Source organism: Brachypodium distachyon, chromosome 4 (assembly GCF_000005505.3).
Source record: "Brachypodium distachyon strain Bd21 chromosome 4, Brachypodium_distachyon_v3.0, whole genome shotgun sequence".
Taxonomy (NCBI): Eukaryota; Viridiplantae; Streptophyta; class Magnoliopsida; order Poales; family Poaceae; genus Brachypodium; species Brachypodium distachyon.
Genome location: NC_016134.3, coordinates 39,099,456 through 39,123,322, shown reverse-complemented (window position 1 = coordinate 39,123,322; position 23,867 = coordinate 39,099,456). Strand labels below are relative to the sequence as shown.

At 49.5% G+C, this 23,867-nt stretch overlaps 2 protein-coding genes and 1 long non-coding RNA gene across 6 annotated transcripts; 2 read left to right on the top strand and 1 right to left on the bottom strand.

The window, feature by feature from the left end:
* Window positions 1-576: 576 nt before the first annotated feature.
* Window positions 577-6,547, top strand: LOC100826898 (E3 ubiquitin-protein ligase UPL5). Its single transcript, XM_003576621.4, has 3 exons — window positions 577-2,440; window positions 4,617-5,200; window positions 6,063-6,547. Exons 1-3 carry the CDS (start codon window positions 730-732, stop codon window positions 6,324-6,326), a joined length of 2,559 nt encoding a protein of 852 aa, XP_003576669.1. The 5' UTR covers window positions 577-729; the 3' UTR covers window positions 6,327-6,547.
* A 1,180-nt stretch (window positions 6,548-7,727) lies between these two features.
* On the bottom strand, window positions 7,728-8,849 carry LOC100821554 (skin secretory protein xP2). The gene is made up of 2 exons (XM_003578271.4): window positions 8,688-8,849; window positions 7,728-8,516 (listed from the first exon to the last, which is right to left on the bottom strand). Exons 1-2 carry the CDS (start codon window positions 8,700-8,702, stop codon window positions 8,085-8,087), a joined length of 447 nt encoding a protein of 148 aa, XP_003578319.1. The 5' UTR covers window positions 8,703-8,849; the 3' UTR covers window positions 7,728-8,084.
* Window positions 8,850-13,516: 4,667 nt separating this feature from the next.
* LOC100821254 lies at window positions 13,517-19,728 on the top strand. 4 transcript variants are annotated; one of them, XR_002960099.1, is made up of 4 exons: window positions 13,517-13,837; window positions 15,692-15,794; window positions 16,366-16,418; window positions 16,755-19,728. It is a non-coding gene; the product is annotated as a jmjC domain-containing protein 7 (long non-coding RNA). The 4 variants fall into 4 exon arrangements; XR_002960097.1 differs by having other exon boundaries at window positions 13,522-13,837; window positions 16,713-19,728; XR_002960098.1 differs by lacking the exon at window positions 15,692-15,794 and having other exon boundaries at window positions 13,521-13,837.
* The last annotated feature ends 4,139 nt before the right edge of the window (window positions 19,729-23,867 follow it).

The window sequence follows — 23,867 nt, the reverse complement described above, 5'->3', positions numbered from 1 at the left end:
TTAAATGCACTGCGCCTGCCGTCTTGTCCTGTCTTCACTGTTCTGTGGGCCCCGCCTGCATGCCCGAGCGTGGGTTGCTGGGGTGCACCTTCCCGGCTAGCGCACCTACTAGTTGCCGGGAGGCGTTCCTTCGGTTTCCCGGGACCGGGGTTTCCGAGAGCATCTTGTACTCGGCCCTTAGATTTAGTTTCACCAGGGGTCGTCTCCTCGAGGCAGGCTTCCCGGGCTCATCGCTTCCCGGGAGTGGGTCAAAACGGAGAAAAATTGATTCGCATACATCACAAGTTTAACACAAATGGGTCAAAACGCTCATTTAAGTCTGCCTTTTGTGATTTAAGTTTGGCCTTTTCTAATTTAAGTGGTAAGAAATAAATGCTATTTTGGCAACAGCTAATCACTAAGTTTTGCATCTATGTTTTGACCGAAGCCCAGGCGACGCATGGAGAAAACAAGGAAAGAAACGTCCCTGGGAATGTGGTCTAAGGAACAAATATATAAAAAGCCAGAGGGCAATGGACGGAATGTAAACAAAACGCCAAAGGCGACCGAAACAGAACGGGAGAGGAGCCGGACCCGAAGAGAGAGCTGATTTCACACTCCCCCCACCATCCCCTTCTTCTCTTCCCCTTTCTTCCTCCTCCGCGTCGTCCTCCCCCCAAATTCCGCTCCAAAACCCTCCTCTCCTCCCTCGCCACAATTCCCCCCGGCCCCGATGGTCTCGATCTAAGCATGTCCCCTCCCGCCGCCCTAGCCTGCTACCGCCGTAACGCCAAGCGCCGCCGCGACGCCCCCGATCATGCCCTCCCTTCCTCCAAGCAGCCCGTGATGACGACTCACTCCGCCGCCTCCTCGTCTGGCGCGGGCGGCTCCTTGTACGCGTCGCCGCGCAGCGTCCACTTCTTCGTGCGCGCCACCGACTCGAAGACCATCGCGATGCACGCGGCGTGGGACGACACCGTCGGCGCGGTCCTCGACCACCTGGCCGGCTGCGGCTACGGGCGCGACCTGCGCCTCCTCTACGCGGGGAGGCAGCTCTTGCCGGAGGCCACCATCGCCTCGCTCTGCCTCCCTCCCGACTCCACGCTCCACCTCGCCGCCCGACTCCGCTCCACCCCGCACCCCGAGGCGTGGCAACTCGCCTCGCACATCGCCGCCACCGCGGCCGCCGCCGAAGCCGCCGCCGCCTCCACCCCCACCCACTCCCTCGATTGGCTAGTAAAGGAATACATCATCTGCGCCAGCAGCAGAAGAAAAAGAGGCGATCGCGATGATCCAGTCGACACCCTGAGCACGGAGCACCGTGCGGAGGAGTACCTCGACATTTTCCTCCAGGCGGGCGCTGCCGTCGCGCTGGTTCGCCTCTACCTCTCAAATTCGTCTTTCTTTCGCTCTTTTGCGGAGCGTGCCATCAAATGCTTCCTTAGCATGGACCCTGTGTCGCCCATACCCGCTGCCATAAAGCCCGTGACGGCGCCAGTGCTGCTTGAATTCTGCCGTTTGCTTTCTGTGACCGCGGGGAGTAAGGATTCACTCTATAAATCATGCCGTTATACACTTGCATCAGTACTCTGCGAGCCACTGTCTCCCCTCACTTCCTCGAAGTCGCCTGCAAGGGTGATCGAGCAAGTCCTCCCCTTTGCCAGAGAAGTAGTGGAAGTTGTCCTGTCTGGACTTACATCAGAGTCCATGATGGTGACAAGGGCAGATCTTGAAGAGTTCTCAAATTTCTTTAAAGTGTTGCGCCACCAGGTACGCCGTTGGATGCCTGATGGACCAATGCGCAAGAATCTGTACAATAGGGAGCATGAGCATAGTGACACATGGGTCTGGGAGTTGCACGAAATGTCTATGAACCTGCTGAGAAGTGTGGACGAGTGTTTGAAGAGGTTGGAGATGGATCTTTCAACATTGTCATCTGAGAGTAGAGGGGTGATAGAAAGTCAACCCATGTGGGCTAACAGATTACATATCCTTGCCATGTTGACAGAACTGGATTTCATCTCCGCAATTTTTGAGGATGTGGCGCACAACCTACGGTTTGTGCTGCTGGCGCACAAAGCACCTCTCAATGCCCTCGTGCGCTCTTCCAAGAGGAACGAGCATCTCCACTGGCTTGTGAAGCATAAAGATCTCCTTTGCTTTGAAGCAAGAAGGAACTTAGTCTTAATGCTGTTTTCTGAGGGGAAGGATGACTACGGGGAGTTGCACGAGATGTTAATCGACAGGTCACATTTGCTGGATGAGTCCTTTGAGTACATCACACAGGCAAGACCCAGTGAGCTTCACAGTGGTCTGTTTATGGAGTTCAAGAATGAGGAGGCTACTGGCCCTGGCGTTCTGAGAGAGTGGTTCTGCATGGTGTGTCAAGCTCTGTTCAGTCCACAACAAGTTCTCTTCTCGCCTTGCCCTAATGATCAACGTAGGTTCTACTTGAATGGAAGTAAGTTCCCTTGTTATACCACTTTTGATCCAGTTCTATTGGTACTTTGGTACTCCCTCCGTCCAACAAAAGATGTCTCAAGTTTGTCGAAATTTGGATGTATCTAGACATAACTTAGTGTATAGATACATTCAAATTTAATCAAAGCTGAGACATCTTTTGTTGGACGGAGGGAGTATATCACTTTTACTGAATAACTCGGGAATCTGAGTTGGATAAGCTGTTGAGTATAGCTCGCTGGTATCTAGGACTTGTTATGTGCGTGGTATAATAAAACTTGCTTTTCTCAGTGGCATGTCTGGGATCCATTCATCTGAAGTTTCTGCAGTGCACAGTATATGTTGTTCATGAAACTTTCATATATATAGTTGTCCACTGCATACTTTCTTTAATGCAATTCTACAACTGGTTTTGATGGATGCAGGTTCAATTCTCAGTAGTATAAACTGACTATTTTCTTTTTCATACCTTCTCTATTGTTGGATGTCCTGGAAGGGACATATTGTTTTCTACTTAAGAAAATTAATGATGGCAAAATGTGCTTCTTTTGAGCAATTCATTGAGACATTCGTTTTAATTTGGAAATGAATTTAACCGTACCAGGTTCTGAAAATGATTTGGCTGCTTCTGGGGCTGCATTTTCACACAAATAAAAAGCTGTTGTTTTATTACCCAACTTGTTTGCTTGTACTATCTGTTGGCATGCATCATGGTGCCGATCTAACATACAAAACTAAAGCGGGATAAGATAATATTGCTTTTATTTTGGCTGCCTTGTTGAGTATGTGATGATAAGGAGATGCTTAACTAACCTTTCCGTGATTGTGCCTATTACACTATCTGATTACCAAATGTATTTATCGAATACTGCATACCCATGTGATGACAAACTTTTGATTTCTGCTTGGGGATGTCCATATAGGAATGAGGGCGTAATCAAATTTTGTAATCTTGTTATGGTCAATTGTTCTTCCGTCTATAGTTAAAGCAACTGCTTATTCTCAACTCATGATTTCTCTTTTTTTAATATATAATGTAGATATACTCAATTGGTCTCACAAAAAGAAGGTATACAAATGATCTTGTTTTTTACCATTGCATGTTCGTAACTCGAGATAAAATATGTAATCCCTTTTATCGGCACATCCATGTCCTTTGATCAATGACTTTCAGTTAAAATTCCTATTAAGAGGCGGATGATTCATTCTGTTCTCTAGCTTGAACCTTGATAGTGGCAACCAGAGGAAACACATCTTTAAATGAAGTTTGTGAACTAAGTACTAACTATATTAATTAGTACAGATACGTCCCTAGTCGCTTTCTTACGGGAAATATGTGCCCAGTTATTAAAACTACATTTACTTTAAGCTTTACAAACTCCTTATATAGAGGAGTACTGAAGCTTTTCTTTTTGTTATGAGTTTATTCCCTTTTCACCAGAATACAGTGGTGATTTTCCATTGAGATCAAACCAACATGAAAGTAAATATCCGGTTGACCCTAATATCAACCAAGCTGTTTACCCCGTAGACATGTAGTAGCATAGCACATTTATTTTCAGAAAGGAAAAATAGCACAGGCTTATGATTATAGTCTAACATAACCCTTGTATTCCCCCTGTTTAACATTTCTTCCACACCACAGATCATTTTCTGTTCTGGTAATCTGTACTCTGCCGAACAGCTTTAGATTGTACTTTTCATTGTTCAATACCATCCCTCTTTTTGGTAATCCATGTTAACTTTCTTAATGAGTATTTTTATTTAGTTCCACATATGCCAAATTTTATAATAAATAAATTGTGTTGCATGCATGTACAAACTTTCTCCCTCAGCGAAATGAGGATAAACTGCTGGTTCCAATTTTCTGTAGAAGCCAAATTGTCTCTTACAATCTAGTATTGTTATAGAATGGCAGTAAGAAATCATGTGAAACCTTGTGAGCTTAGCAGGCTATAACAGAAGGTCAATAACTTTTTTCCAGTGATGATTGCATCAGTAACATGACTTCAATCTATACTTAATTCTAGCTATTCAAGCCAATGAGCTAGATTCCGGCTTTGTTTCTTCAATTGATTGTGGTTTAATGCATTCAAAATCGATGAGGTTATCTCTGCAAACTGTGACGATGTTGATTTAATATCTTCTAACATTTGATACTTGTCTGTGCATTGCAGCATCTGTTGTGGATCCGCTGCACCTAAAATACTTCATTTTCTCGGGACGAATAATTGGATTGGCTGTGATGCATAAAGTGCAAGTAGGGATTGTTTTGGACCGCACATTATTTCTGCATCTTGCTGGGAGAAGTATTACATTAGAAGATATTGCTGCTGCAGATCCTGTCACATATGCGAGCTGCAAAAGAATTCTTGAGATGGGTGCTACTGATATTGATGAGCTAACTCTAACATTTTCCCGAGATATTCATACCCTGGGGTCTCGAAGGACTATTGAGCTTTGCGCAGGAGGGCAAGATATCTCTGTGAATATCAGGAACAGAGAGCATTACATTGATCTTCTTATTAAGAATATCTTTGTTGACTCTATTTCTGCTCAGTTAGCCAATTTTGCCAAAGGATTTAGTGAAATATTAGCTAGTCCGGATCTCCGGAAAGTATTTTTTGGGTTCTTGGATCTAGAAGACTTTGACCGAATTCTAGGGGGAAGCAATAGCACTATAAATCTGAAAGATTGGAGATCACATACTCAATATAATGGCTACAAAGAAAAAGATCGTCACATTAACTGGTTCTGGAAGGTATGCTTTGTACTACTGTATAAGTGCCTTCAGTCATGAATTTTCATCTGTTTTATGTCATGCCATGCTACGCTTTAATCATCTGCTCATCCCATGTTCTCAATTTCTCATGGGCAACATACCATTTCTTACTTTAATTCTGCGTAGGTTTAGGATGAAATAGTGATATCATGATCATAGATCATTGAGTAAGTGAGATATATGTGGTATGTGTGCAAAACATACATTAACATCTATGCACTTTGTGTTACCTAGTATTTCTTGTGTGCCATCTTATATACTTTGTGTGTTATTTCCAGAAGAAAATGGTTAAACTGAATATATAGCTCCACAAAAGGATTTTTTAGTTGCATTTTGTTTTTCATACTTATGAGTCTGAGCGATGCCAGTTGCCAAGCATCCAAAAAAAGCCTGGCCAGTTGCAAATAACTTCTGACATCGTACGTTGGGTTCACTGATGCATTTGACAGGAGTGTTAATCATGCGACTGTGTACCTTAAATTGACAACTTGAACTGATTGTCTCGTTTTTCTAGCTTATTGGAGTTGCGTAACAACTGCCGGTCGATAAAAATTGCAAAACCTTTGTTACTCGATACAATCCATGTTCCTCCTTTGTTTAATTAGATGAATAAAACCAAAAGGCTTTTCTCACATTTTTGCACATCTATCTCAGTGGTGCGGATATTTACCGTTGTTTTAAATATAGTGACCTGTGCATGTTTAATGGGTGCCAACAGATTGCCCATTTGTATCCCTTGTTATATTTCGTGTGTGTGTCGAGAGTTTCAGTTCAAATTTGCTTCTTTTATAAACCAATTTATCCATGCTTAGATGAACAAACTTATTTATTCACACCACAGGTTGTTGAGAGCATGACAATTGAGCAACAGAGGCAACTTCTCTTCTTTTGGACTTCGGTGAAATATTTGCCCTCAGATGGTTTTGGTGGGCTGAGCTCAAAACTGTATATATACAAGACATTGGAGTCAGCTGATCATCTGCCATCGTCGCATACCTGCTTCTACCGCCTGTGCCTCCCTCCTTATCCATCCCTCAAGGTGATGCAAAACCAGCTGCATAAGATCACACAAGAGCATGTGAGCTGCAGCTTTGGTACATGGTAGATGCTGCCTTATGCAATCAAACTGATATTTTGTACATATCCGAGTTAGTGACAATCCGATCTATCTTATTAAATCCTTTACTAGAGCTTAAACATAGGCTGCCATGGTTTGATTTGTATGTATGGAAAGTTAGCATTCTGGGTCATTTAACTTGATGTAGGTGGAATCAGAAGAGAGCGGGTTCATTTTATATTATTCGCAAAAAAAAGGTTAATTTTATATCCCCCTCCTGTTAACTGGCAATCAGTATTTTTCTTTAAACGCTTCTATGTTCCCTAAAGGAGTGAAATGGGCATAAATGTGGCGTATATAGTCCAGCTAGTACTATCCCAACACCAGATGCATGTACCTGCAGCATTTCTCAAGTTCTGGCTATACCAATGAATGAATGAAACCACAACAAACGGTGCGTAGGTCGTGCTAAATGATCTTGGCGTTCCTTTTCATTGTTGCTTTAGAGAAACATGGCAACTCCTAGTGTATCGCTCGATTATCAAGTTTTGTATAACTGGCCAAAACTGGTCCCTAATTTCCTGGATATATTATTCTCCGGATTCAAGATTAGCAAGTACACATGTATCTTTTTTTCTGTTCTTTTGTGCAGAGGCAAGTACACATTAGATGCTTATATAGCTTGAGATCTGCCCGAGCTCTGAGAAATGGCCATGCTCTTGTTCTCTGAAATGCCTGGATCGCAACCTTGTCCAGTTGACAGTTGTCTTTGGTACTGTATCTGAATTGCAAGTATTTGTTCGAAACAAGTGGGACTGGATGCCAGGTGGATATATTTTTGTATGCTTTGCGTATCAACTGGAGCAAAGAACTTCAGGCTGAACCCGCGAACAAATAGTACTTGAGATTCAGCATGCGCAGCCCTCCGGCATCATCGACGACCCTACCGCAGCTTCGCCGTCCGTCTCGGCTCTCAGCGAGGCTGCGAGGTGGCCAGTGAGTGCGGCGCTACTGCAGAGGAGATAAACTGCATTGGTGCCCTTTTTTCAGGTGCCTGCTCCTCTGCCGTGCGGATCCTGTCGACATCCGCCGCCCAGGCGCCCAGGGCTTTGGATCCTGATTTTGTGTGCCTGGGCGGAGACGGCACACGGTAGGGCGCGAGCCAGGACGGTTCGTTGGTGCGGCTAGGTATGAATGGAACAGGAATGGAACCGGGATAAAAACATCGATGAATATGAAATGCTTAAACTTCATTAAATTTCCATTTCAATTCCACCAAATTTTCACCAGATTTGGGGAAGGGGATCATGGAAGCCCTATGTTACTGCACAGGTTTCTGCTGCATTTCCGTACTGGTTTCTACCGTGCCTTTCCTGGTATGTTTCTGCATTGGTTCTTTCTACATAGTCTCTACTGTGTTTGTCGGTTTGTATGGGTTCAGTCATCACATTGATCAGAGGTGAGAAAACCGCATTACCCAACCCATTGACAGAGATAACACAAACTCGATGAGCAACATGACCGACACACAACAAGCTGCAACAACGACACAGGCACTGCGTCGCTGACAGGTAGTAGTACTCCGTACTAGCTTAGCTGGCCTCACCGCCCGCTCGACTCGACAACACTTTATTTAGCCCACGTCACCGCGAACCCACGCACAGCACCCGTTCCACACCTACAGCTGGCACACACACCTAGTAAGCAGCAGCACTCCACTGGCTGAGCTAAGCATCGCCGCCGGGCCACGTAGGAGACACCGTGGCACGGGCATGCGGCACCGAGCCAGCAACTCCTCCACGCGGCTCACTCGCTGGCCTCCACGGCGGCCGGCGCCTCCTCGGTCGCCGCCGGTGCTTCCACGACGGCCGGGGCCGCCTCTGGCTCGGCGGCGGGAGCCGCCGCCTCTTCCTTGGCCTCCTCGACCACAGCCGGCTCCGGCACCGCCTCAACCTCTGGCTCCGGCTCGGCAACGGCGGGCGCCTCCGCTTCTTTGGGAGCCTCGGCCTCCGGCTCGGCCGCGGCTGCGGCTGCTGGTTCTTCGGGCTCCTTGGCTTCCTCCGCGACAGCCGCTGCCGGCTCCGCCTCCTTGGCCGGCTCCTCGGCGGCTGGGGCCTCGACTTCGGCCTCCGCCGGCGCGGGAACCTCCTCCTTGGAGACCTCCTCGGCGGCCACGGCCGCCGGCGGCGTCTCCACCGCCGGCGCCTCCTCCGTCAGCGCGGCTGTCGGGGTCTGGACCTGCACGTTAGATCGATCGCAAACATGTTCATTACCACAATACGCACATGTCCCGTACATACACAAACGAACAGATCGAGCTCTCGATCCATCGATCTCACGGTATATATGTATGTATGGATCACTGGCACGATCGATCCAACTAAATGACCATCCAGACGTGCTACGTACCTCTGCTGTGGCCATTGCAGCAGTGGATGGAAGCAAGTACCCGAAGACCGAAGTGGCGGAGAGTGTGTCTGAAGGTCTATTACTGTGGTATAGATCAAAGAGAGTGAGGTCTGTGTTTGTGTGGAGCAATGGGGTTGGGGGTGGAGTGGCTATATATAATGGCCTCAGAAGGCCAGAACGGGGATAACACACAAACCAAAATCGTACACGGAATTATTGCAAGAAAAAAAATCTTAGCGATCGATCCATCGATCGATCAAGGAACTGTAGAGAACTCCAGTCCAGCATGCCACCTCATTCATGATCATCAGGGAATCTTGGGAGCTATGGATGCGATTAAACATGTCCTGGCGATCGATGCAGATCAGCGGTACAACACGTCGTGGTGGATCCAAAAGGTGACCGGGGGGAAGAGTCATGACACTTGGAAAGGGTCCAAAAGCGACCACAGTGGGCGTGCGTGCGACAGCCTGCCTATGCACGGGCTGCACGGCCGGCGCGTGCTAGTTTATCTCACTGGGCATCAACATACGCTGATACGCACGTCCTGGGGAGATCGATCAAGATGGGTCGTGTCGTGTCACAAATATATACATTTGATGCGTGTACAGATCGAATGCGTCGATCGGTGTGCCGAGGGAAAGGGCCAAGGGAGAGCTGGCTGGCCGGGCGGCCAAACCTGATCTATATATCTGGTCGAATCGCAGTGGCAAGGCAAGTCCTTTTGCGTTGTAAATAAGCTCGATCGTATCATAGGGCTAGCCCTGCACGTTCCGTGCTGTACGTCCTTGCCATCGAATCATCGACCCCCAATTAAGCTGATTAATTCAACTCGATATATTTGGCTGTAATTCTGTGAGCTAGAGATTAATTCGATCATTCCGTGATTTGGGCCAAAACGTAATTGATTAGTGTTTGTTTTGTACGAGATTGTGATAACGTGAATGGACAGGGGCGCTTGTCGGATTAGCGTCAGGACAATGCAATTGGAACCGACGAATGTGCACCGGCCTGAACATGTAGCGGTGATGTGATCTCGGAATTTAGGTTAGCTAGCTCTCGAGGTGTGGTCACTGGTCACCCGACCTCTAATAGTTAGATGGACCTTTTTTTTTCTAGCCATAGGATTGGTCATCCTAGCTAGGATTGCATGATTCAGAAACCCGGCCACCTCGATCTCATCGATCATAATTTGAGGTTGAACAGAACTATGCCCATTGGAGATGTTTTTCTAGTTGTCTATTTGATTGCGTACGTACAATGTCCCAAGTGCTCCAATAGTCCAATGACCATTAAATGTTCTCTTGGAATAGGATTGGTGTCTGGTGGATCATCAAAGCTCCTTTCGAAAACATTTCCAAATCCCCCTAATGACATGAGAGGAATCCCCTGACTTAAAATCAGTGACTTTAGGGTCACTGACAGGTGGGGTCGGGTCCACATGTCAGTGACTGTAAAGTCAGGGGATCCAAGTCCCTAACGACAACTAGCATCATGTCCCTGTTTCAGTGCTATATTTTGCATGTGTGATGCTTGAGAGTTCACCGGCAGCAATTATTACAGCAAATGGAGGGGCTCTATCAACTTTCATGTTCGTCTTCTTGCTTTGGGCACCTTTATGAAGAAAAAAAAAGCTAGACATAAGTAAGCCGATCACTACAGCACCGCAGGAGCAGTTGTCCAGTGATCAACTTCATCCCGCAAAATAAGGTAAAAGGCAAAGAGATTTCATCAGCAAGACAGCGAGATTACACTCATCTGTGGGAGTAGCAAAACATTGATTTCGTTGGGGCATGCACCTCCCGGCCGGCCATCTGATCATTTCCTCTTGCCGCAGCCGAAAGGCCAGGAGATACTCAATATAGACATCATGCACTGTAGCTCAACGTCACCGTAAAAGAAACCAAGAAGTAACTATTATTCTCGGTGAAAAAGAAAATGTTTAAACATTCATTTCTGCAGGCAAGTTTAGTGCTGGCTAGCAGAGGCTGCACGGAACGATGAATGAAGTTGGGGAGCTTTCTTTTCATGAGATTCCGGTGGTGTGTGTGTGTCGTTTTCGATGCTTTTAAAAGCGTAAACCGGCCATTAGGATGACATGGAAAGTGGCAGGCAGCTTTCGGGGAGAGAGAGAGAGTCCACACCGATCGTCCTACATGCCTGCCTGCGCCATTGCCGAGTAGGATGATGGTCGCTGGGGCTGATTGGTGCCAAATCACCGAATAAAATATTATCGGCAAGGCCGGCTGTCAGCGAGGGCCCCTGTCTGCATGTCGACCGCCGTGATCTCCCGTGGCACCCGTTTCTGCTCTCTTTCGGTGGCAGGGGCCATGTCTTGTTGAAGATCGATGGCCACATTTTAGGCCACGAAGTTGCTGGCCGCAGAGTGCAGAGTGGCATATTTGGAACCCGTGACCCGGAACTAGCCATGACGTGGCGGCACAGCTATGGGCGGTGGAGCGGGGCCCCGATTCACAGTGTCCTGTCTTTGAATGTCTTGACGAAGCAAAGAGGGGCGTGCACGGAGTTGATTCCACCTGTGAATGACGTGTGATGTGCCTCCAGGTCATCCTGCGACCACCCTGCAATTTAATACGAACAGATTCGCCTCACCGGTTGGGTCTATCCAAGCGACGGGTAAAGGTTGTTTGCTTGAATGTTAGGCTTTGATGTGGTACCATACTCAATCCATTTTAGGTCGCAGTTTTCGGTATCTTCGGCTGCTGGAAACGATGTTCCAAAAGTTACGACAATTGTGGTTGATCCTCAACTTTCTAAATTTTAACCAACCAATGTAACAAAAAAAATATATGAACTTGTACCATGCAAAATGAGTATCGTTAGATACAACGGGGAAAATATTTTCATACAATCTTGATTTGACAATGAATATATATGTTAATACTTTTTTTCTATGATTTTGCCAAACTTTAGAAACTTTGGCGTTCAAAAAAGTTACACGCCTTACATTTTTTAACGGAGCCCTAAACTGGGACTACTGTATCATTTTAGTCCAAAAACGGTTCGGCGAGACTTAATCCCCACCACGTCGGCTTCGGTGACTCCTTCACCAGCGTCCTCTCGTCAAAATTGAGCATTGTGGACTTGATAGCAACCTTTGGCGAGGCGGCGGCTGCAACGGCGTGGTTGTCAGGGCCCCAGGATCCCCGTCTGGACATGGCCGCCTTGCCCCTCGCGAGCGGCTCAGGCATGGTGATTTTACAAAAAGAAAAATCCTGAGAATATCGAGTAGGTGCCCGCGGTCCTGGCTGAAGCTGACGTGGCGGCCACGTGGCGTATTTAAGCCTCGACGAACCGTTTTTGGACTAAAGTGACACAGTAGTCCCAGTTTAGGGGTTTAAGTGTGCGTTTTCTGAGTTTGTGGACTAAAGTGTTCATTTTTGCCGAATTCATGTACTAGTGGTGTATTTTACTCAAATGATTTGTTAGCATTAGCTGCGATGTGTACAATGTAAAAATATTGACTTTTAGCTGACTCTTCTTGAAGAATCAATTATATGTTCTCTCGTATTTCTCTCTCCTCCACGTCAACAAATCTCAAATAAGAGACAGCCCTTGTGGGTGCCCTAAATACAAGCTTTTGGCTTTAAGTGGCTAAGTAGACTTTCCAATATTTTCAAGCCCGTGTATATGTTCATGTAGGTGATATGACCGTGAAATATACGTGGATTGCGTACATTTTTTTTAAACAATTAATCCCACTTCATTTCTTTTAGAACAAACAATTGGTATGATTGCCAACAACTATATAAATTAGAGGTTTGTTAAGCTTAACACAAGTCATGAATTGGTCATATATAATTCAGCTGCCTCATGTCAGAGTATGGATGGTCTCCAAACATATAACTTATTTAGTAGCAGTAGTAATACACCTGTAGATGATGTGGTTGTACTTGAGGATAAACAAGGTCTAGCTGTACAATTGTACCATACAAATGTGGTAGCGACCAGCCTCTTCCTAGTAGTAAAGCTAGTTATAGTGGGAGTAACATAGTGTAGTAATGATACTACCTCTATGTTACTATGGTCATAGTGCATAGTATCATAAGGATTGGTATCATAGTGCATTCATTTATTACTTTGCAAGAGACATTGTGTCTTGAAAAATGTTATGTTATTGGTATCATATTATGATACTAGTTATGTTACTCTCACTATGAGCAACCTTAATATTTATCTGTGCTAAATTCGCATTCTTCAACCACGCCATTGGCAAATGGTGAACCGACACGTCCTCCAACTAGCATCTTTTGGCAACTGCTCCTTTTGTGATTGGGGGACATGAGCTCATCCCCACAACTAAAAGATTCTTCATAGATTTTAATTTATCAAATAGATGGATGAAACAATTTATTCTAGTGTCTAGCCCATCGGGACATGTGTTGGCTTCGATGGATGGCAATGTATCATATGCAAACTCTGTTCCAACCAAATGGATCAGATGAGAGGTGGATGCTCCTCAAGCAACTTAAATAAATCGGAAAATCGTATTGCTCATGAGATTGCAAGTTTTGTAGGAGGGAGTTGGACAGTGGTGTGCTGTTTGGGCTGTTTTACCCTGCCTAGATGCTCCTCAAGCAACTTAAATAAATCGGAAAATCGTATTGCTCATGAGATTGCAAGTTTTGTAGGAGGGAGTTGGATAGTGGTGTGCTGTTTGGGCTGTTTTACCCTGCCTAGAGAAAAAGATCCACTCTGATAGTAGTGGCATTGAGGTTAAGTAAACTATTTTAGGTCGGGGGTACCTCCTATAAAAAAAGATTTCTAAATGCTTGAAATGCACTTTTCGTCGTGGTCGGGCGCACACGCAGCAGAGCCGGCTGATGGGTTGCGGTCGGAGCAGATCGTTTCTCTACCGGAGCACTGTTTTTCGGACAGGTTTAGACACACGTTTCGAGTGGGGCCCCACTGCTCCTCTTCCTCCTCATTTTCCCCCACCCGTTTATTCCCTCTTTCTCCTCCGCACAGGCGCTTCCGGCTGTGATCTCGCCCGCGATTTCGTTCGGCGGCGAGGGGGCGGCCGCTGTGTCGGACTAGGAGCTGCACGCGAGAGGTGCGCATCGCGGGATCCCCTGAGCAGCAGCGTGGTTGGCGTCGATTTTCTCCGCAGCGACGAAAGGAGCGCACCGGTGAGTTCGTTAGGATTTTGGGTGGCCGGGAAGGGGGGGCTGCATGTTGCGGAGGAGAGCAATCGCCCGTCCAAATTCCCCACAGCCTCCATGGTGCGAGTTGCAGCTGTTGGGTTGGGGTCTAGGCGTAGGGTTTCGGTTCCCCGGGGAGCAGCAGGGAGATTTTTTGGTGGGCAAAATCATGTGCTATATCAGTGCGTAGAACACAGGAGATGTTCCATGTGTTTCCTCTGGGGTTTGGCCAGGTTTTGGGGGCCAAATCACGCGCCAATTTTTTGGATGTGTCGCCTAGTCTGGGATGTCGTGCTTAATGTTTTTTTTCTTCAGATTTTTGCCGTCCAAAACACATGAAGTTTCAGAGGGGATAAGAGCTAAACTCTTCGGATTTGCTTTGCCATTTGCATCGAATCAGAGCCCACAAATGCAAATTAGCCGATTAGGCAAAGCCTTCTGAAATCAGACTAGGTTTTATCTAGCGGGAAGCAATTTTGGGGGCTCTAGGGTTAGCTTACAATTATCATTAGTTACTTAGCACTAGAGAACTAATGCTAACTGCAGTACCATTTAGCATCAGTTAGCGAAGGAATTGGCCTCGTTCTCTTCCAATATCAATTAGCATCAGTTGTGTACAGTTCCTGTTGTTTCTAGACATCACTGGTGGTGCCATCATCAGTTAACAGTAGAGTTTCAGCAAGCACCAATTAGCTGTCTAAAACAGTTAAGACAGCACTAATTAGCATAAATATTCACTAGCACCAGTTAATTAGCAGATTACAGATTACAAATGACCATAAATGATTGGAACATAAATCAATATTCAACATTGATTTCCGCTAGCATCAATATCCGGCAAGCAAATTAACAGATTACAAAATGAGTATTAGTGAGAGGAACATATATCTCACAGATTTATATCTATCTCTCACACACTGATACGTATAAATTTATCATATGGCCTCTAGTGGCACTGGTGCTTACAGTTTCATATATTTGTAATCTGGAACATATACGCTGATACATGTATATCAGATTCATATGTTTGTAATCTGAGACACCATATGCACTAGCATTTTTTCAGGCACCGATGATTCCGGATTACGAAATTATTATAATGATGGCGATGATAATGTCTCACCGATTCATACAACTCACAGGCTTGTACTTATACTATAATCGACTAGGAGTTTCCCCCACTACGCATTTTTTTGGATTATAAGTTGCCTTAGCTAATCGAGCTACTTTTGAATAGCAGTTGCATGACTGATTAGGCAAACTATTGACTATGAGTTGCTTCACTGTCCTTTTTTTGGATTATAAGTTGCCTTAGCTAATTGAGTTCTTTTTGAATAGCCGTTACATGACTTGTTAGGCAAACTATCGACTAGTAGTTGCTTCACTCATTCTTATTTCTGGACTATAAGTTGCCTTCGCTAATCGACCTTTTTTTTAATAGAAGTTGCTTGACTCATTAGGCAAATTATTGACTAGGAGTTGTTTCCTTGTTCTTTTTTCTGGATCTGGAGTACAAGTTTCCTTTCGACGGTAGGCAAACTATTGACTATGATTAGCTTCACTATTCTATTTTTGGATTACAAGTTTCCTTAGCTAAACATATGCATAAGCAAATATAGTTGCATTTTTTAATGCAACTTTGTGTTTTAGCCTTTTAGGTAACTTATTAGGACCTTTTCTTAATTAGTTGCTTATACATATGTTTAGCTTTATCTTTGTCGCGTTTTCCTTCTCAATATACCTGCTCTCTCTCTCTCTCTCAGAGCTTTTTAACTTAATGTAGCTTCTTTTAATTATTTAGTCGCTCACGCATCGCCTTATAGTTCCTTTTTTTTAATATAGGTGGCAGCAAGCAATATAGTTCTGCAAATCCATTTGTTTCATTGTGTGTTCATGGGGTTCAAATCCACTATTCATGGGGTTACATGAGCTGTTTTTAGTTCTGGTATACCACCGTTGATGTTTTGTTCCCTGTTATATGATAAATCATCAGGAGTTGCTTTACATTGTTAGGGTTTTTGAATATTTTTTGCATCGCCGATCAGCAAACCATTGAGCAGTAGGTGTTTCTCTGTTTTTCTTTTTATTTAATTATAAGTTGCTTTAGCTAATTGAATTCTATTATTTTTCTAAACAGGAGTTGCATTATCATTACCGATTAGGCAACTTATTTACTAGCACCCTCCACCACTCATGCGTTTTTTTATTATAAGTTGAAGTTGATCAGGATTCTTGAATTTGATTTTGCACCACCTATTAGGCAACCTTTTGACAAACTTCGACTAGGAGCTGCTTCAAAATGCTCTTGTTGTTAATTATAAGTTGCTTTTGGTCTGTTTGAGCAACTTTTTCGACCCTTTTTCACAATTTGCATGACTGACTAGGCAAACTTTGACTAGGAGCTGCTTCAAAATGCTCGTGCATTATAAGTTGCTTTTAGTCTCTTTGAGCAACTTTGCCGACTTTACTTGAATTTTCGGTGGGTGGTTTGGTTCACACGGGCTTTATGTGCGCAGGCTCCCAAGAATACTGAGATCCAGCGTAGGTGCCCCAGAGGCAAGGGCAAGAGGTGATTCCGTGCTTTCATCTTTATCAATACATGTGTGCCCTGGTTTTTCAATATAAGTTGCTCACACTTGTCCTGTACTTGCTTTTTAATATAGTTGGCAGTGAGCTAACATAGTTGCTTTTGAATGCTTCAGATTTTTAACTTGTCAATGCAACCTTAATATGAGATTTTTTTAAATTGGTTTCTTGCCTAAACATGCAAGATCTTTGATGTGTGGTTTTACTTTGTCGCTTTCTGTTTTTGATTATCCAGTGAGGCATTTTTTCCAATTAACTTGTTCAAACCCACCTGCAGGTTGCTTTGCAAGTAAGATTATTTGTCCTTGTTTTTTATTAGTTGCAAGTCCTGCCAAAGGCAGCAGGCCCATGCGAGCAAGTTCAAGCCAAGGCACCAGCTCCTCTTTAGCAAGTTCTAGCAAAGGCAAAGGTGCCAACTGCGTGCGAGCAAGTTAAAGCCAAGGCACCAGCTCCATGTGAGCAAGTTTGGGCATTTGTGTGCTGGCCGCTATTTTTTCTGGACGAAACTACACTACTGCTTGTATGCATCAGAGCTACTGCTTGTTTAGTTCTTGTAGCTGACATGTTCAGAGTTTGTTTTTCAATTTATTGCTGGGAACCAAAAGTCTAAAAATGATCTATGCATGTGTTATTCCCTTTCTGCAGTTATAACTTACCTGACAGGTTCAGAGTTGCTTTTTGGTCTGAGTTGTTGCATGTGTTCTTTTGCTGAAAATATAGGGTTTTCTACGCATGCCAAGTTTGTTGATTAAATGATAAATTCAGAGTTTGCTTTTAAATTTGTTGATTAATTACGTCCCTGCATGTATGCCCGGAAGAATTTGCCAAATACATGTTGTGAACTGGACGCCGGGGCCAGCCAACTTTTCTCCTTTTTTCTTCAATTGGATTAGAGCATGTTCATGGGCATGTCCGATGGAGATGGACCGAGACCGACTGGGAAAAGGTGTCGCGCTGTTTTTGTTGCCTGCTGCGCGCGGGGGTGGATTTCCAGGCAGGCGGACGGTTTACTGGGTGGCGCGCGTGGCGGGGTACTGAAGGGACCAAAACCTTCCTTTAATAGAAATGTGCAAGTTGGCTTTCCATATATAGGCTGTGCACCCTCAATAGGAGGAAAGTGCACATGCACCCCCTAGTCTGAGTAAAATATATCTCTCCTTTTAAAAGAAAAAGGATAGTCCATTTTTCCAAGGAAAACTCCAGATAATCCTTTTTTTAACTCAAACTCCGGATATTTTTCTAAGAACAAGATAATCGATAATCTTGTTAGAGGTAATCCAGTTTTTTTTTAGAACAAGAGGTACTCCATTTTTTTTGAGAATAAGAGGTACTCCAGAATTATTATTTTTGAGCGAAGGTACTCCAGATAATCATGGTGTCACAATTTTGCACTCGTGGCCTTTATTTATGTAACCTGCCTTGCATTACTGCCCACCTCACAGGAGCAATAGGCCCAACTAGATTAGGTTGAGCCTTGAGTCATACACAAACCAGACCGGCAGACTGGTTTGTGTAAGGGCCCATAACATAACGAGTGGTCAAATGTAAGAAGGGCCCATAACATAACGAGCCCGCTATCCTGCTCCTTGAACCGCTCGATGCGCGTGCCGCCGCCGCGCCGCCGCCGGCAAAATCCGCAACACCAGCCGAGCAACCTCAAGATGGAGCGCGCGGTGCGGGAGCTGTGGGCGGAATCACGCGACCTGCTGGGCCTCCACTCTCCGGAGTCCGTGCAGCGCGCCGACCTGCCCCCGACCCCGCTCGCCTTCCTCCGCGACCACGTCTCCCCTGGCCGCCCGCTCCTCGTCTCCGCCGCCGCCACCCGCCACTGGCCCGCCGCCTCCCTCTGGCCCACCGAGTCTTACCTCACCGACGCGCTCCGCTCCACCGACGTTTCCCTCCACCTCACCCCCGACGGCCGCGCCGACGCCCTCGCCCCTCATCCGCGCCTCCCCGGCGCCAGGTGCTTCGCGTCCGCGTACGTCCGCCGGGTCGACTTCCCCACTGCCGTGCGGCTCATCAGGGGCTCCGGCCCGGCGGCCGCTGGCGGCCTGGTGGCGTACGCGCAGCAGCAGGACGACTGCCTGCGCGGGGAGTACGCGGCGGTGGCCGGCGACGTGGACGCGCACGTGCCCTGGGCCAGCGAGGCGCTCGGCTGCCTCCCGGAGGCCGTCAACCTCTGGATCGGCAACTCCTGCTCCGTCACCTCCTTCCACAAGGACCACTACGACAACGTCTACGCCGTCCTCTCCGGCGAGAAGCATTTCCTCCTCTTGCCCCCCACCGAGCACCACCGCCTCTACGTCCGCGACTACCCTGCCGCCCGCTACGTCGCGGAGAACGAAGGAGAGGAGGAGCTGACGGGGCTTAAGCTGGAGATGGAAGAGCCCGAGAGGATCGTGCCGTGGAGCAGCGTGGACCCGTACCCGGCGTCGCCGGAGGAGATGGCAGCACAGGTCTCATCCTTCCCGCTCTACTTCGAGGGGCCCAGGCCGATACGGTGCACCGTCCGTGCTGGCGAGATGCTCTACTTGCCGAGCATGTGGTTTCACCATGTCAGCCAGAGCCCCGGGCCTAACGGGCTCACCATTGCTGTGAACTACTGGTATGACATGCAGTTTGACATCAAGTATGCGTACTTTAACTTCCTGAGGTCACTGGAGATCAGTAATTCTCCGCTGGACAACAAAGATGCTGCCTTGGAAGGTGATCTTGAGGAGAAGAACGATTGAGCTGACGAGGTGGTGATTTTATTTGCGTTTCGGACAATGCCCCGAGACACTATCAGGATTCATGAGTATATATGGCTCGGTTTTTGCCGCCGGTATCTGACAGTTCTCAAGGTTGAGCCTAGATCTTGATTACTGCCGATGTATGTTGTATACTACATTTGCAGGTGCCAAATGGGCCCATCAGGTTTGAATGTTTGATTTGTTAGCAAATGGAACATTTTGATGGGAATATTTCACTTTATTCAGAAAGGATAACATGCATTCTTTCTGTTCATGCTTTGCGTTTTCCGGATCTAGAAATGACATCTTGTGGGAATTTCACAACACTTCGGTACCTGATCAACCAGGGTGAAGGTAGAAAATACTACTTATTTCGGGACAGAGGGAGTATCAGATTATCAGTTACTACGACCTCCTGTGAGCCTGACAGTGTTTATCCTGGTACGGTATACGTGCTGGCATTTCTAGATTGGGAAGGAATTGTCTTCAGTTCGTTTATTTGTAACAAAATTATGGTTTTTATTCAAAATCGCATGAGCTGTTGAGTGTTCTGAAATTCAACATATTTTGGTTGAATGAATTCGTGGTAATTTTGGTTCATCCAGGCGACTGTTCTGAAATTCAACACATTTGTTTAACTGAATTAATTAATGTTATCGATATTGTCTCATGCATGGGTGCCACCTCCGTTGCTAGGGGCCTAACACCCTAGGGTAGGATTGGACAACCACTGTTGCTCGGATCGGACGGGTAACTACCCGCCGGTCGGCTCGTTTCCTGAGCCGCGCGCCTTACTCCTTACCTTGGTGGGACCGCGCGTTCCGCGCCCGCCACGCGCCCGCACGGCGCTGTCCATTGGGCCCCACGACCCGAGGTGGGGGCACGTGTTCGGGAACCTTCGTCCCCGCAAGTCGACCCGGGAAGCACCCGGGCTAGGCGCACCCGGGAACCTCCTCCCGGGAAGCAGCTTCCCGGGAGGTGCCTAATCGGGAATATTCCCCGAAGCCCCGCTAGCCCCTTTTGGGCTGGTAGCTTGCCGGGAAGCTTGTCGGCGCTCCCCGGGATGAGACCTCCCCTGGGAACCCGGGGGAGGGGCCCATGTGTCGCACAGCGGTGGTACCCCGGGTGCCACTGGTGCGACACCACGTCGGCGCGCGACAGGCGCCCAGGGTGCAGCTGCGTTCCCGGCCCGCGTGGATTTACACGGGCTCCGGGGACAGGACACGCCTCCAGGCGGATGGCATGGACTTGGAGTCCCTCAGGACGTGGGTGAGGGGGATCTCCGGCGAGGTCTTCCAGTCGACGGAGTTCCCGCCGGGGGTCTCCGCTCTCCATGCCGGCGTCAGGGCACTCAGCGACATCGTCGGCGCCTTCCCGCCCTGCAACGAGTGGGGGCTGATGGACGACACCCCCACCCGTGTCCCGCACACTCCCCCGCAAGCACCCCGCGGGAAGCAGGTGCTCGAGGAGAGCGAGGGCGGGTCCGAGCCCAGCTGGCCCTCCCTCTGGTCGCTGGACGACGAGGCGGGCAGGTGGCTGCGTCCCTGGAAGTCGTCGCCGTGGAGGACGACGACGAGGAAAGTAGCGACAGTGCGCCCCTGATCGTGAGAAGGTCGAGGGCGTTCGCGGCGGCCGCAGCTACCTCCTCAACCGCGACGTCCGCCCCGGCAGCGGCCACTAATCTGGCGGTGGCCGCCGCTCCTGGGGCGCCCGTTGGTACCACGACGGCATCCGTGGCAACAGGGGCCGCGAGTGCCTCGGCGGCGGCCCCTGTCTTGGCGGCGGCCGCCAGCTCCGGGGCGGGAACCGGTCCCGGGGTGCCTGCCGGTACCCCGGCAACATCAGCACGTGCGGGGGCCACCGGCGCCCCGACGACGGCCTTTGCTCCTGTAGCGGGGGCCTCCGCGCGCTTGGCGCCCGGCGTCGCGGCGGCATCGTCATCGACACCTGGAGCTCTCCGGATCACGACGACACCGTGGGCGCCCACGGCGCCGCCCGCTCGGGGGGTCTTCCGGGGCTTCGCGCTCCGGCGCCACCCTCCGAAGTCCTCCTCGCCGGCGGGCGCCAGCAAGAGGGTGAGGAGCGATTCCCCGCCTGGCTCGCCAAGCAAGAGGACGCGCGCTGACGCTGGCGGTGCCACCGATCCCGCTGCCTCGGGGTCCAGCGTCGATGCTGGCGCGTCCCTTGGTAACCCAGCCCCAGCGGAGACAGAGCCGGCACTGGGTATGTCTTCGTTGATTCTCTGCAACTGCAATTCCTGTTAGCCAAATTCACGAACATACCTTCTCTCTCTGCAGCGGGTGGCAACTCGCCCGCGGCAAGACCCTTGGACGCTCCCGCTGGCGCAGGCGAGGTAGGGGAGGCTGCATCGGCAAGCTAGACGGCCGAACAAGGTAACCGCCCCGGTCGCCCTTGTTCGCCTTTGATAGCACCAACCATCGCCGACCCTCATGCTTTCCACGGTTGCAGGCACAAGTGCGCCGGCGCCCGGAACAGGCGCGGCCGTGGTCGACCGCGACTCGGTCGTCGGGACCGCGGGGGCAGAGGGGGAGTCGGAAACGGCTCCCACGTCCGGCCCCGCCGCGACGGACACAGCGGCGCAGTGGAGACTGCCGCCGCCGCGGCGGCACCCGGCGACACGCCCGAAGCCGCGGACGTGGCCGGCTCGGGCTCACCCGTCGTCCAACAGGAGACGACCCCCGCCGGAAGCAGGGAGCCCTCTCCAACCCTGGTGCCCCGGAGCCTAGGCGCGGGGGAAGTTGTCGGGGAAGGACGGCAAGACCCCCGGGAGCAAGTTGGCGACCCCGCGCCCAGCTCCAATTCGGCAGCTGGGGCTTCATCATCCTCGGGGGCTCTCCCCGGCATCGACCTCGGCACCCTCGCCGGGGTCGCTTGGAACCCTGTTACCTGGGATTCGAGCGTCTTTGAGCGGGGGCACCGGTTTCAGGACGCCGTCCGGGACTAGCAGTTCGCCTTCGTCACCTCCTATAACGAGGTGAGGGAGCGCCACACCGCCGCCAAGAATCAACTCGGCTGCGGGAGGCTGTCGAGAGAGAGCGGCGCGAACTCTCCCGGCTGCGCGAGGAGGCGCGCCTCGCCAAAGAGGAGGCGCGGCTGGCCCGGCAAGCCCTGAAGGCTGCTCGGGAGCCGGTAGTCCCGGAGACCGAGCTCTGTAGGCAACTGGAGGTCCAGCACACGGAGCTCCAAGGAAGGCTCGACGCAATGGCGGCAACTCTAGAAGCGTCCCGGAAGGAGCATGCCGAGGTGCTCGCGACGGCCCAGGCACGGCTAGACAAGAAGAGCGAGCTGATCACGAACTACTGCGGCGAAATCGAAGGCCTCCGCGTCCTGCTGGAGGTGCAGGTCAAGGCCGCCGAGGATGCGGCGAGAGCGGCGACTCGTCACGAGGCCGAGCTCAACTCGGTCAAAGGCAAAGTGGCCGGGCTTGAGGACGAGTTGGCCGCCGTCTGGGAAGAGCTCGCCAAGGCCGGCGAGGCCAACGCGACCCAGGCCTTAGAGCTTGCGAAGCTGGAGGGCCGCGTCAGCAAGGCCAAGAAGGCTGCTCAAGATGCCTGACTCCATCACGGCACGCTGATCGGGCAGCGGCAGCTCGAGACAGAGAAGCTGGCGATGATCGTCGAGTCGCTGCGCGACCTGCTGCCCAAGTTCGAGCTGCAGGCGGCGGAGGTGGACGACACGGACGTCACGACGCTGATCCCCTTCTTCTCCGACTTGTTGGGGAAGCTCGGGGCGCTCGATGTCTGGATCGCCACGTACGGCTCTAACGAAGTCGCCAACTGCGCCCGGGAGGTTGCCAGGACAATCCTCCCGCGGATTCATCTCTGGGACCCGGAGTTCCCCTTCGAGTGTCTCTGTGGCGCCCCTCGGGGTGGGCTTGATGGGGTGATGCACCACCTGCCTTCACGGCCCCAAACCCGGCTTCGCTCTGAGCCGTCCCATAGTTGGGGCGCGCCTTTTATAGACGCGGGAGGCTGGCTTGCCACCGCGCGCGACGGATCCGCGCGGCACCGTGGCGCCTTTCCCTCGAACGCGGCGCAGTTTCCGCCGCCATGCTTACCCGGTAACCGCGGCACACGCGGCAGCAAGTTGTCAACTCAGAAGCCTCGGAGTGCGGCGAACCCTTGTGTTGCGGTCCTCCCTCACCACAATGCACCAGTGTATGGTGCGACCCGTGGGCATCTCACGGGCACCACAGTGTACAAGATTCCTCCCTTTCCTGCAGGTTAGACTCTTACCAGGTCCGGGGTGCTGCAAAAAGTTTTGAAACTTACGAAAACAAGTAACACAGGTAAATCAGAAAAATCTCTCCTGCTTCCCAGCCCCCGGCACAAAGGGGTCGATGCCAAACTTGGATGCGAGCATTTCCTTTCCCAGGCACAGCGACTGCGCAGTGCATGCTGCGGGAGGCCGAGCAACTGCACGCCTAGTGATGCACATTGCGGGAAGCCCGCCAACGGCACGACCAGTGATGCACGTTGCGGGAAACCCGCCAACGGCATGGCCCGTGCCGGAACGATCCGGCAACGGGTTTTCGTTTCAAGGCCACGACAGCCCCTTGGTCACAACCAAGTATGGAAAGACACCTTTGTGCACTTAAAGCAGGAGGCGAGAGGGAGAAAACACGCGAATGAACAAGGCAAAAACAAAGCTCAGGGGTGAAACACTTATCTTTATTCACA